The sequence below is a fragment of the Thunnus thynnus genome, chromosome 12 (assembly GCF_963924715.1).
Source record: "Thunnus thynnus chromosome 12, fThuThy2.1, whole genome shotgun sequence".
Taxonomy (NCBI): domain Eukaryota; kingdom Metazoa; phylum Chordata; class Actinopteri; order Scombriformes; family Scombridae; genus Thunnus; species Thunnus thynnus.
In genome coordinates, this window is record NC_089528.1 from 11,370,957 (window position 1) to 11,384,716 (window position 13,760).

Here is a 13,760-nt window from a genome sequence, read left to right on the forward strand (position 1 = left end):
TTATTTAAATGTATAATTCATAGTGACGTGTCTTGACTGTAACACTTTTCTCACAAAGTTTGAGCTTGAGGTAAACCACTAGTAATTATGTAAAGTGTGGCACAAATTTGCAATAAAATCAAATATATTCCATTTAATGTCAACTAAAAGTCTATATCTAGACATATAATGGAGCAGTCAACAAGCTTTGCTGTTCACATTTCAGCGATGTTTATCGACACCAGAAAACGACACAAAAACAAACACACGTGCAGACAGACACGGAGGGATTCAGCGGACATAATGTGCTTAAATTGATCACATTTGAAAATAACTCCAGAAGTCAGCGCAGCGAAGTCTGCAGCTGGACGATCAACTATCTTTATTTACTTGACTGACATTAAGGAGAGCCAATAGAAAGCTAGCATGACCCCCGCGAAGCTCTCCTTAAAATCCCTCCTCCGGGCTCTCGCGCTCCAGCAGATGGCGGCTTCCCACTTCAGCGCGAGACGCGGAGAACTCACCACGCGCAGAGGAGAGCTGTGTGCAGCAGGAGCGCGAGCGGACGGACCTGGAGTGAAGCAACAGACTGGATGACTTTTTTCATTACCCGACTTCTTATCTCACTGCCGGACAAAAAGACGGAACAAGTTGGGCTCTAGGAAGCAACAAACAGCAGCTGAAAGAGCAGAAGAGAAACCTGAAGACTGAAGAAGTTCAGGACCTTAGACTCTGTGCAGAAAAGACGACTGTCTCTTGAAGAGGTAAAAACTTTTTTTTTTTGGTATCTGTTCATTCTGTTAAACATATTGGTTGTAATGTTTTTCCGTGCATGTTCCCATTTTATCAGTCTCATGTCCATAATTCAAGTAAAGTTGAATTAAGTTTATTATGTTTACACAGCCTACTGTGTAAAGCGAACAAGAAACAGGCTACATATATCCCACTATATTATATTTATATTTCAATCTTTATTTAGTGAGGACGAAAGCAGTTTTCGGTTGGAAATATCTTTTTTTATGATAAATTTTTAAACCTTCTGTGTAAAACCCCAAAAATATATCCTCACGTGAGATCTAACGTTTCTAACGGTCGCACCACAAATATTACTAAGTTACAAAATTAAGGGACAAAAAATTAAATTTACGATTAGCCAATTAATACTCTTACCCAAAATAAAAGGGTTCCGTTTCACACACATGACCCCGGTCTCTTCTGAAAGGGAACTCTTTGGAGTTCATGATTAAAAAGTCTCTAAATTCTACTCTAAATTAATATTGAATCAAATGTACAGCTGCACAAACATGGTGATATAGCCTACGTTTTTCTCCTGTTTTAAATGTCTCTGTTCTGTCGATTTCTGTTACAGAATTAGTCATCGTAATATTTGGATCTTAAAACGGTTTAATAGACTTGATAAATGCTGACAATAAATTATCATACATTAAAATACCTTTAAATTTCAATCTGGCCTCTGCATAACAAATATCCTTCATAATAACAGCTCAGAGAGAAAATCAAAGATGGTCCTCGCCCTCTGACAGTTTACACTAGTGACACAGCAAAGAGCAGATTGTCGGGTCGACTCGTGCCCCTGAGGGCTGTTATCAAATAACATTTTTCCTAATTTAGTCAGATCAAAGAGTTGCACTGTACATGCCAATTTACATAATGACGGTTTGATAATCGAAGCATTGAGCAGGGCTGCCAGGAGGGCCCAGCGCCTGGAGCAGAGAGAGGCTTATGAATGACAATAACAGCACTGACAGGCTCACAGTGATGAGCTATTGTGCTGAATTTGATATGGGTAGGAGGATACAGGCTATAACCAGACATGTAGTGGTAAATTAAAAGGTAGGTGATCATGAGAAGGTAGGCTTACAAGCTGGAAAGTTTACAAAAACAATAACAGGAGGCAAACATCCTTAAAAAAAAGGCCAAAGATATTTTTCTTTGCAGCTATATTGCGTGGGGAAAATGTCCATGTGTACAAGTGAGATTAAAATCAATGCAAACATTTTAGTCCCTCACCAATACTTGCAGACAGGCAAAAATCTGTAGGCCTACATTTAAAAAAATAACGTTTATATCATGGCCAATATGATGCATTTATTTCCCACAGAACTTGTCTGCGATTCGAAGCTTAATCCGATTTAAATTCACACTTTAAATTTCAGAGATAACATGAAGAAAAGAAAAAAAAGATCGTGGGTCTATTACTTGAACACTCACGCACGCACACGTGCCCGCACGCTCTTGCACGCATGCACGTACGCACGCACACGCGGGAACTCCAACTCAGAGCTAACCACCCAGTCCCACTGTACGTCCGTCCGTGTCAGCGTTGATGATAAATGGAGGGCCTCGCAGTCGAAACCTATTTGCACTTCCATTAGACGGGGAGCCAAATGGGGATCAACATGCATATTTTTACCCGCGGAGAAGCCATACATCTCAGCCAAAACGTTGCCCCGGGGCGATGGGATAAGAGGCCGCCAGAGAGGGGAGGGGGAGGGGGGATACTGGGAGGGGGGCCCATTCAACTCAAATACTTGGGGGAGTAAAGTAAATGTTTAGCGAAGCACCTTCTGTCCCGGCGAATTAAACTATTCCCCACTGCCCTCTGATCACATTCATCAGCCGCCGCAGCCACTTAATAGGCTGGGAATGGGCACTGCGGGCATCACACACACACACACACACACACACACACACACACACACACACACACACACACACACACACACTCTCTCTCTCTCTCTCTCTCTCTCTCTCTCTCTCACACACACACACACACACACGCACTGAAAATCTGAGAAATGGGCAGAAAAATCAGTGTTTTCACGGGAACGACCACCCAGTCCTCTCTGTTTGGTAAAAGTTATGGTTTCCAGTAGCCTTTGGCCTACATGAGTCCATTAATTATTGATAATAATGACCACAAATTTAAAATGATTATTGTTACTACAATTATTATTGTTTGTGGTGGTAAATTACTCGATAAATACTGAAATTCAATGCTTCGCTTACAATTAACATTTTATTGTTTTAAGAAATATCTACTTATCGATCGATTAAGACTAAAACTAAAACCAATATAATGCATTGTTTCAGGACATGTGTACATCTAAAGCGGTTATAAATGATCTAGAACCAAATATTTATAATGAATTTGGTGACATTTATAAGCACACTGATAATGTAAAGTAATCAAAATTAATAAAACAATAACGGAATTGGTAAAAGGATAAACTTAAAGTTTTATCTAAAATATTTTCGAGTCCAAAAATGTAACCAGCTCCCAGGATAGTGTACCTGTCACACAGCAGAAAGATTTATATCTTTTCCCTGTGGTCTTTCTGTAGCCTAATAGTTATAATAACTGCTTGGGCCTCCGAGATATCCCCTCCTATCAGCCTCCTCCGCACTAATACATATCTAATCGTGTCCTCAAGCGTTTCATCTATGAAAATCTTGGTCGTGAAGGAGAACCACAAAATAGAGTTTGGGAAATTGCTGCCTTGTGAAAGACTCTTACATGGATGTTTAATCTGTTCCTATCAATATAATAATATTGAATAACAGCTGGAAATATAAATATGCCTCCTGTTAATTATAAATAACATAAAGTTGCCCAAAATAAATCGCGAGCTTTGGTGTTAAATGTTGCTATAAAATAAAATTTAAGAAAGAAGAGTAAGTCACTAAAATTAAGACCACCAAGAAAAGCATTTCAGTAATCAGCCTATTTAAAATAATCCAGCTATCTGGTTTCAGGTTTGTCACCGAGACCCGGAACAAATCTGCTTATATCATTTTCCAACACATCTCATCAATGCCTTGATCTGTCAAAGCAACGTTTTCAATGGGGATTTGGCTTCTCCGGGATCACAGAAAAGTAGTGAATACATTCATGAATAAGGCTTCCGTCACGGTTCATTACGGGAACGAGTGATAATTACCCCAATTAAAAGTCTTTTGTATAATTAATGGAATGAACAGAGTGATAATTGGATGTTAATGGATAACACGTTTGTCTGAGTACCGCACATTAAAATCTATTGGCCCTTGAGCGCGTGGGCCTGCTGTCATTTACTAATGAAAGGCTCATGAATGTCATAATACTGGATTGCCCGGAAATAGATGTTTCTGATGTGTTATTCTTATTAAACTATAGGGTTGGTTTGACATATTTAACAGTCACAGGGTGTCCATCAGCAGCCACGTGCCCTTAATGTCAAAATGTCCTTGAGTAAAACTCTGAACCCTCGAATCCTCTCTTCCGCTCCGCAGGTAGCGACCTCTCACCATGCAGCACTACGGGGTGAACGGCTACTCTCTGCACGCCATGAACTCCCTGAGCGCCATGTACAACCTGCACCAGCAGGCCGCGCAACAGGCGCAGCACGCGCCCGACTACCGGCCGTCCGTGCACGCGCTCACATTGGCCGAGAGACTAGCTGGTAATTGAGTGCACGCTCACACACACACACACACACACACACACACACACACACACACACACACACACACACACACACACACAGCACATATTTCATGAGGCTAAACTTTTTTGTCAGATAATCTCGTATTGCAGCAATTTTCTTTTTTGGTAATTTCTTGCTTTGGCAGTTTAATTAAATGATGGACAGGTGAATTTGAACAGGTTTGAGTAGCCTATCTACACAATTGATGTTTGAGGCCACTAAATTGTCTTGAAGCCAATCTGCTGCCAATATTTAGTTTTGAATAATTGCGTGTTAGATGTTTTTTTTTTTTTTTATAATAACCAATTTTGGTATTTGAAAACACTGCAGTTGACATTCACGCGATTAAAAAAAGAGAAAGACGTTTCATAATCTCATCATGTCCAGTACAATAAAACTTGCCGTGTGTTTTCTCTTCCAACGGCTGCGCATTTCAAGACATCATCCTGGAGGCTCGCTACGGCTCTCAGCACCGCAAACAGCGCCGGAGCCGCACGGCCTTCACGGCACAGCAGCTGGAAGCGCTGGAGAAGACTTTCCAGAAGACCCACTACCCGGATGTGGTGATGAGGGAGCGGCTGGCTATGTGCACCAACCTGCCCGAGGCCCGCGTGCAGGTAGGAATGACCAAACGAAGATAATATAATATAATATATTCAGATATGGGCTGGTGTGATTGTAGAGCTAAATAGTGAATTAGGAGAAGTTTTAGATGATTGTGACTTTATTATAGGTGTGTCCCTTGTAATATTTCTGTGAAATTACATCCAGTGTCCTGTAATAATCTTATAGGGAGTTTTATGAGGTATTTATCCTACAAGTTTTTTTAAAAACGTTTTTTAAAAAAAATCACTGTTCTATAAATAAATGAACATTTATTTTTGGGGTATAAAGAACTAACATGAATCAAAATAGTAGAAAAAGAACAAAGAGACATTTTAATTTATTTTAAATTGTCTGCTATGGTCATAAAAACTCATGAAAACAATGATGCTGTGTGCATTAAAATAAAAAATCATATTATAGATAATAATCATTATGCCTTGTTTGCACACAGTACAATTTTCTACTTACACTTGCACAAAATAATGTAGGTTGGTCAACTGAATCTCATGATAATTTGTCATTATATTTTGTTCTTAAACTCCAGCTTACTGCTGTTAGTCTTGTAGACATGCATGTTATTGCTGGCATTTGCATATTGTTGTATTGGCTTTTTTATGCACTAGTCAAACATTTGGCATTCACCAAAATCAATCATCTGGGTTCACTGAAGTCCCCGACACAGTGTTGATCATCATCATTGTCTGTTTTACTTCATGACCATCTTCCTCTCCCCATCAGGTTTGGTTCAAGAACCGCAGAGCCAAGTTCCGTAAGAAGCAGCGCAGCCTCCAGAAGGAACAGCTTCAGAAGCAGAAGGAGGCATCAGGGGAAGGAGGAGCTGAGAAGGAGGATGCATCTCCCTCCACCACCATCCTTCCTGACACACAGCTGCCTCCCCCATCCTCCTCCTCATCCTCATCCTCTTCTCTGGAGACAGAAGGTCCTGTGGTTCGTCCTGTGCCGCTGGACATGGAGCTGAATGTCACGTCAGCAGAACACTCTGGCAGCGAGTCAGCGACGGAGGATAATGCCACAGACAAGGAGGACGAGAGTAAATCTCAGAGAGAGGAGATGAAGTGTGAGAGAGCGGTGACACCTGGAGACGTCTCCCCGGCTTGCAAAAGACTCAGCCCTAAACCAGGTAAGCATGTAGGATACTTGATTTTTATTCTGACATGGAGCAACACTCATTTCATGACCACCCCTCATGCTCATCAGTTGACTAATTAACTGTATACACTGATCAAAACTTCACTAATCCCGTCTTCTGTCTGTCCAGACTCTCCCCTGGTCTCTCCGTCGGTGACCCCCTCCTCCTCCAGCAGCGGCCTGACCAGCAGCGGCCCTCTCTCTCAGAGCCACTCTTACTCTTCCTCCCCGCTCAGCCTGTTTCGTCTGCAGGAGCAGTTCCGCCAGCACATGGCTGCCACCAACAACCTGGTGCACTACCCTGCTTTTGACCTCGCTGCCCCATCTTCACTCCCCTACTTGGGAATGAATGTTAACATGCCCCCTGCGCCGCTGGGCTCTCTGCCCTGCCAGTCTTACTACCAGTCCCTGTCTCATCATGCCCAGCAGGTGTGGAACAGCCCGCTGCTACAGGCATCGGCTGCAAGTGGCCTCACAAGCCACAACAGCAAGACCACCAGCATCGAGAACCTGCGTCTGAGGGCCAAACAGCACGCTGCCTCACTGGGACTGGACACAATGTCTAACTGAGATCGAGATTGTACGGAGGACAATGAAATCTAGGCCAGAACCTCGGCTTACACATCACCCCATCCTACTCCTGTGTCTGTGTGACTGTGATAGTTAGGAGCCATATACTGACCCCTTCTTGAGTAGACGGGCACAGGGCATGCAGACATGTCCAAAAATAAAACATGCCAGCATGCACCGGACCTACAGAACTCCATAACACAGCCTTTTGAGACAGACCACACTTCTACAGCTTGTTTAACTCCTCTTAGCTTCTGTTGCAGCTCAAGGTCCAGCAGTATGACCCCAGGAAAAGAAAACCATCAAGATACTGAACTTTGCAAGAATAAGAAGTGACGAATAAGGCAAATGTCCCGACTAAAAGGACACTGAACGTATTTCTGACACACAAAAATATAGGATGTTTCCAACAGACATGTAATGCTGGACCTTTTTAACATCTAAAAAAAAAAGTAAAAAGTATCACTGAAAATGATGTGCACAGCTGACGATGGAGGCACTCAGTTTAAAGACAATGCAAATAATGTTTACAAGGATAATGTGAATAAATGAGGCACTTTCGGAGGAACTAGGCTTCGTCGGCCAGGAGGAAAAAGGCATTGCTTGTGCAGCAAAGAAACCATTTCTGTCACAGGACCATTGACATTTCAATTAAGCTACGTGGTTATGTACTTAGCATGTACTACATAACAGCACATAAATAAAAATAAACTCAAGCCATGTTGTCCTCAACAGCATAATTAAAAGTGACTAATTTACCAGTTTAATGGCCAGTGATATGGCACTTTTACAGAGGCTGGCTTGACAATGAGAAAATGATTTCAGTGACTAAATTCTCAAAGCTTTTAATTACATTTTGCCCTGGGCTGAGAGAGTGGGGGCAAATGCAATTATGAACATGCATACCATTTAAGACCACCTTTAACAATTCAAAAAGGTCTGTACACTAAAATGGTCAATTAAGGTAGCCACATGATTGATATCACTTTATGATGAGTTGATCAGTTTTTCTTATAAAAAGTGAATATAAACTGATGTGGTAAACAAATTTGGATGTTATTATTCTAGCAGTTTTAGCCTTAATATTCTCTTGAGGAAACATGCGGCTTTTCATTGAAAGTCACACCGACTGTTAGCACTTGATGAGAAGAATCACACAAGTCTCTGATGTTTTTCTGTTCATGTGTTCTGGAAGATATGAAAAAAAATGCACATTATTTTAATATGTAAAATACAAAAAAGTCTATCTATTAATGTTTACTGGTAAGGTAATTGTAAAGTTCCTATTATGTTGTATAATTGATAATGGTCTCAGATAAAATTCCTTTAGCTGTCAGATTGTAAGATTGTATTTGCTGAGCTCACCGGCAGCCCTTTCTACCCCCCCCCCCTCTTGGTTGTCTATGTAGCGATCCTGTGTTGAATTAATATTTTAAACGTGTTCAGTTCCTTCTCTGGAGTTGACTAGAATGAAGCAATGGAACAAATATGGATTGCTATGAAAACTGCCAACTCCAACTGCTATATTTTGCAGTCCATTTTGCAATCCAGACAGAAAAGCCTGAAGTCAAAGAAAGTGAAAAGATTTCATTGAATAATTGAGCCGAGTCCTCTGTGTACCGCTGTCTTGACTATTTGAATTCTGTTGTTCTGCTGTTGCTAATGCTGTTCGCCCCACTGTCTCTGTCAAACTACTTGGTCCAGTGGTAGATAGATTTATTAAGCTGGAAGAGAGAGTGATTGGACCGTCAGCAGTGTTGTTTCCTTTACTCCTCCCTACCTAACAATGTAGACTTGAACTAGTGTTGTTGTAAAATAATCACAAATAAAAACATTGCTTGAAGATCTTTATAATGAAGAGTTGTCTATCTCTGCTGAATATGTAAATATTAATTTTTTACAAAGATGGTAATGGCCAAATATTGATAAGGATGGTGTCCTGCAGTCAATATCTATCATCTAACAGCATTTGTTCAGGAATTAATTAGATATGACTTCAGAATTGTTGGTGTTGTTGTTGATCTGCCTTTTAATAATTAAGTTAGGTCAAAGGTCTATCAATCTAAGAAGATCCCAAAAACAACTCTGTGAGGAAGGTGGTTGTAATTCCTTCACTGACAAATGCTGCTGTAGAAATGTTATATATTTAGTGTGACATCAATTCAGATTTTCTAAGTCTCAGAGAAACACTGAAAAGATGCGTGGTGATGAGAAGAAAAGACACGACAAGCTGAAGAAAAGCATAAAGACAATGAAAGGGTGGAAAGAAGGTCAAATTAAGAGAACAATAAAAAAAAATAAAGTGTTTAAGTATCTGCAGAGACACAAAGAGTATGTGAGCACAAGAGACAGAAAAAAAATAATAATCTGAAAAATCTGAAAAATAAAAAGCTGTGTGGAGACATAAGCCATCCCCAATGAATAAGCAGCCCATTATCCTGAAGAATGACAGCCTGGGGCGGTGATTATGCTGCTATTATGTCTTTAACAGCATGGTTTGTCAAAACGCACAGACCCCCACCCAATCCTGCTGGTAGAGTCACACACACACACACACACACACACACACACACAAACACATGCAGGGGAACTGGGCATCTCTGCCACTTCCTGCAAAATGTGCCCTTGCTCTTCCCGCAGTAAACTTAACATGCACTGTAAGAACTGTGTGACATTGCTCTGCTGTTAATTGAATCGGCCTTGAAAATATATTTTCTTCCCAGTGTGTGTAAATAACAGCTGCACCTTGGGTGTTGCATTGAGCAATTTTTCTGACCGTTATGAATGGCCACTATGCAAAACTGGGATAGAAGGGGATAATGATCTCACCAGATTAGCAGCGTTAATGTGGGTGTAACACTTCACCCTAACCTTGTTGTGTTTTATTACACCACATACATGTGTGTGTCCTCGGCCAAGGGCATCCTGATTATATGACTGATAAGATTGTGGTGTGGATATGCAGCAGAAGTGAATGTCCTTGTTATCCAGGGTAGGAACCTGTCCAGGTACACGGCAGGATTTTCTCCCACGGGACTCCAGACCGGAGAACATAACACAATACTCTTGTTCCAAATGTTCTCTCTTTTCTTAACACCCATCCCCCAAACACACACATACACACATACACACACACACGCACGTGCCTGGGGGTTGAACAGGGATTGCTAGATTGTACTGCTGCAGGGTCAAGTGTGTTGAGCCCTTGATGCTGGATCAGGTGCTTCCATCTCTAACACTCAGGGCTGTATATTCACCACTAAACCCATAACTGCCTATTTATAAGCACACACATGTATCTCCATCTACTTTCCTTTAAGCGAGTGATGATGTGTGTATTTGTTTGATTTGTGTGTAAGTGAGCGTTTGTAAGATTTGAAAAAATCCATTGCTCAAGAAATTGTGGTAATGATATGAAGACATGAACCCAGTACTTTAACGTCAGATGTTTCAACTTTATGATTTTAGATGTCATAAAAGTACTTTACGATACTAAATGAAAAAAGCATCCGCACACTGAAATATGTGCAAGTCTCTTTTTCATTAGTGAGCTTTTGGTCAGAGACCTTCTTCAAGGTATGAACAGGTAGCAAGTGAATGCAGCAGTATAAAAGGCTGAGGGAACATTGCTTTATTAGCCTTAATGTCTCCTGTCAACATCACCCCCTCTATGAAGAGCAATCTGCTCTATGCCCTGGAACCTAAGGGAGGAAATGGGATGTGAGTGGTTATTAAAGTGACAGACTATGGAATAGTTCATATCTTTACGTCTTATGGAACTTTTTTGTTCACTAATTCTTTGCTTAAGGGGATGAATAGTTTTACCAACATAGATTTTATCACATGGGTTGACAGGAGGTTATGCTAGAGAGAGCTGTTTTGGATCTGATCCTTTGGAGCACTGCACCCACTGGGTCTAAATGAGGGTTTTGACAGTGTGTTGAATAAATTATAATAGATTCTATATGTTCTATATGATGGTTGTAGTCTGATGTTTACATAGCATTTATCTCTACTGTTCCTTATTGTATTTTGTTGTGTATATTGTAAATTTTGTAAATTCAATTTGCTTAGTGTTTTCTTGACCATCTCCATAGACACTGTGTCTTTAACTTGTAGTCCAATATATTCAGGACTACAACTCCCTTGATGTTTAGCCACACAAGTTCATCTGATTGACACAAGTGTTCTGCATTAAGGCCAATCAAGCAACGTTCCCTCAGCCTTTTATACTGCTGCATTCACTTGCTACCTGTTCATGCCTTGCAGAAGGTCTCTGACTGAAAGCTTGCTAATTAAAAAGATTCTTGCACATATTTGAGTACACAGATGCTTTTTTCATTCAGTTTGATATTTTTTTTAGCTCCAACACCTCAGCTAAGTCTGATACTGGGTGAGTGGTGCATTTTTCCTCTATAAAAATACTTTATGAGAATAGCGTAACACAGAAATACTTCAGAACATGGTAGAGTTAAGACTGCGATAGAAAGTAAGGCTTTACATATTTGGAAACAAGAGAGTTTTGTGTCTGACCCACACAGGCCCACCGGTTTGCTGTATCTCTTGCTTTGACTCCCTTTCTCTCTCTCTCTCACACACACACACAGCCCGCCGGAGCAAGCCCCCCATACAAAAATCACAGTGTACCATTCAATCAGTGCTCTTTTCTCCCTCCTCTCCATGGTTCTCTTAAAGGTTTTAACCATGGCGAGAATGAAAAGTGCCAGCGTTAGAAACCTCGGCCCATTGAGGAGGTGACAGGGTCTGCCAGAATATGATCCTAATCCTGTTTCCAGCATTCTTTTAGCCCACTGGCATTGCCATTTTGCCGCATATTCTCTGAGCTGTCAGGCCCAGGGAAATCCCTCTAATAGTGCATTGCCCAGATACACATCAAAGCCCTCCTGGAAACCACCAGCAGGAACTTAAGGGAGAGGGACGCAAAGTACAATCCGGCTCACAGCTGCACATAGACATGCAAAAAAAGCAAAAACTCGCTTGAAAACACAAAATGCTCAAGGAAATTCAACTCATACATACATGATGCTTGAAGATGTAAAACTTTTTACACACTTTGATCCTTTGGTTTTTTAAAACTCTGGCTTTTATCTTAATTAATAATTCATAATTATTTAATGGTGCAGGAGACAGAATAAAGATAGATGAAGAAAGAAGAAAGAAAGGAATGATATCAAGAGGCAGACAACAGGTGGCTAAACTGTGTATCCTGGGCCACCCTCCTTTAGTTCCACTTCATCTTCCATTTTCTTCTTGTCCTTTTTTTCTTAAACACTCTGACTGCCATCTCGCCCCTCCCCGGGTAATCTTCTTAGAGAGAAGAAAACCCCCATTCTCTCTCTTCTTAATCTGGCTGCAGCCTAAACCTACGGTTGCATTTCCAATGTGGGCCTCACTGAACCAAACGGGAGTGCTCTCAGCCACTTCACGGAGTATCAAGTCTGTCGGTGAAATGCTTAGATCACACATTGAAAAACACATCTGCTATATGAAGCTTATTTGAAGTAATTTGAAGGATGGTCGTTAGATGAGGAGGAAAACACTTCCTGCACTTTGCTGTAACAGAAACTGCAAGTAAGTATCTCACGTGACATGATCAAATGTTACAAAAAAGCAAGTTGGGATTATAATAATAATGTACTGTTTCTTCTCCAACCTATCCAACCCGAAATATAAAAAACACACAAGGGTGTGTGGGAATGGGTTTGTGGGTAAAATCCTCTATCACAGTATAGGCAATTTTATATCAAGATACTATTATAATAGATTTTCAGGAAAATCAATTTAGAAACAGTTTAAGGAGAAAAAATAACCAGAAAGGAATAAGTAATATTGCAAATTAAATACCTGAAAAATAAAGCTACATCATCATCTTAATGCAAAAATCTCGTAAAAGTCCTTCTAATTGATATACAGCATAGCCAACAATGTCCTCCTACTACCAGAATTATTCAAAGAACCTCAGTATAAAAAGTATGGCAAAAATCTCTCAAATCTATACTGGCTCACAGTGTATATGGTCATTTTACCAAAACACAGAATGGTTTATACAGTATGTGAAAAAAAATCTGAAATAGAAAAAGCACAATAATGTCCAAAGGCCTCCAGAGGACTTTATGACATGCAGGTAAGATAGAAAATCTATGATGTGCTAGTAGATATACTGTTTTATTACAATTTCCTGGAAAATCATCCATGCATGATGATGGCCTCAAAACGAGCTCCTACTACACATTTCTCCCTTTTCCCCCCACATTACATGAGCTGAAAACCAAAGAGAACGAAGGAGAAAGGAAGGAGGAAACCTTTGCAAGTATAATGTTACCTTTCACTCTCCAGCTCCTCAGTCTGGCATTACTTAACGTTTCCATGAAAAAAAAAAAAACAATTTAACAAATGAGAAATCTCTCTGCTTATGTTAAAAGACAACAGGACGCAAAGGTAACCACAAATTAGTTTCAGGAATGAATGGTGAAGATAGAAAAACGGCATTTTCTATCCGCCCTGTGGCTGCTTACAGCAGACAGCGCATTCTGCTGGGCTCAGTCTACACAGTGCATCTGCGACAAAGACCCCCATTGGTGAAATCCTCTCTCCCACCGCCAACCCAGACACACTTCTGATCTTCACCTCTGGGCTGGAAAACACCACAGCAGGAACAGCAGCATCTGCTTTAAATACACAATCTGGACTACAACTACAAGCTGGCACGACTACAAACTTGGTCCCTTGTTTTTACTGAATGTAAAGACACCTTAACGCTCAGCTTCAACAACTGTCACTGTTGAAGACATAAAATTAGATTCTTATCATCAGCAGTGGAAGGTAATCAACCCATTAAGATGAACCTGAGACATGTTCCTATTAACAGGTTTAAGTTTCCCCCTCTGTCATTTTGATAGCCTACTGCAGGTTCTCAGTTTTAATATATGACTTTCATTACTTAATCTA

General features: G+C 40.6%; 1 protein-coding gene across 1 annotated transcript; it reads left to right on the plus strand.

Moving 5' to 3' along the window:
- The first annotated feature begins 471 nt into the window (after positions 1 to 471).
- Positions 472 to 8,634, plus strand: dmbx1a (diencephalon/mesencephalon homeobox 1a). The gene is made up of 5 exons (XM_067604639.1): positions 472 to 743; positions 4,273 to 4,440; positions 4,888 to 5,083; positions 5,811 to 6,213; positions 6,352 to 8,634. Exons 2-5 carry the CDS (start codon positions 4,289 to 4,291, stop codon positions 6,789 to 6,791), a joined length of 1,191 nt encoding a protein of 396 aa, XP_067460740.1. The 5' UTR covers positions 472 to 743; positions 4,273 to 4,288; the 3' UTR covers positions 6,792 to 8,634.
- Positions 8,635 to 13,760: the final 5,126 nt, after the last annotated feature.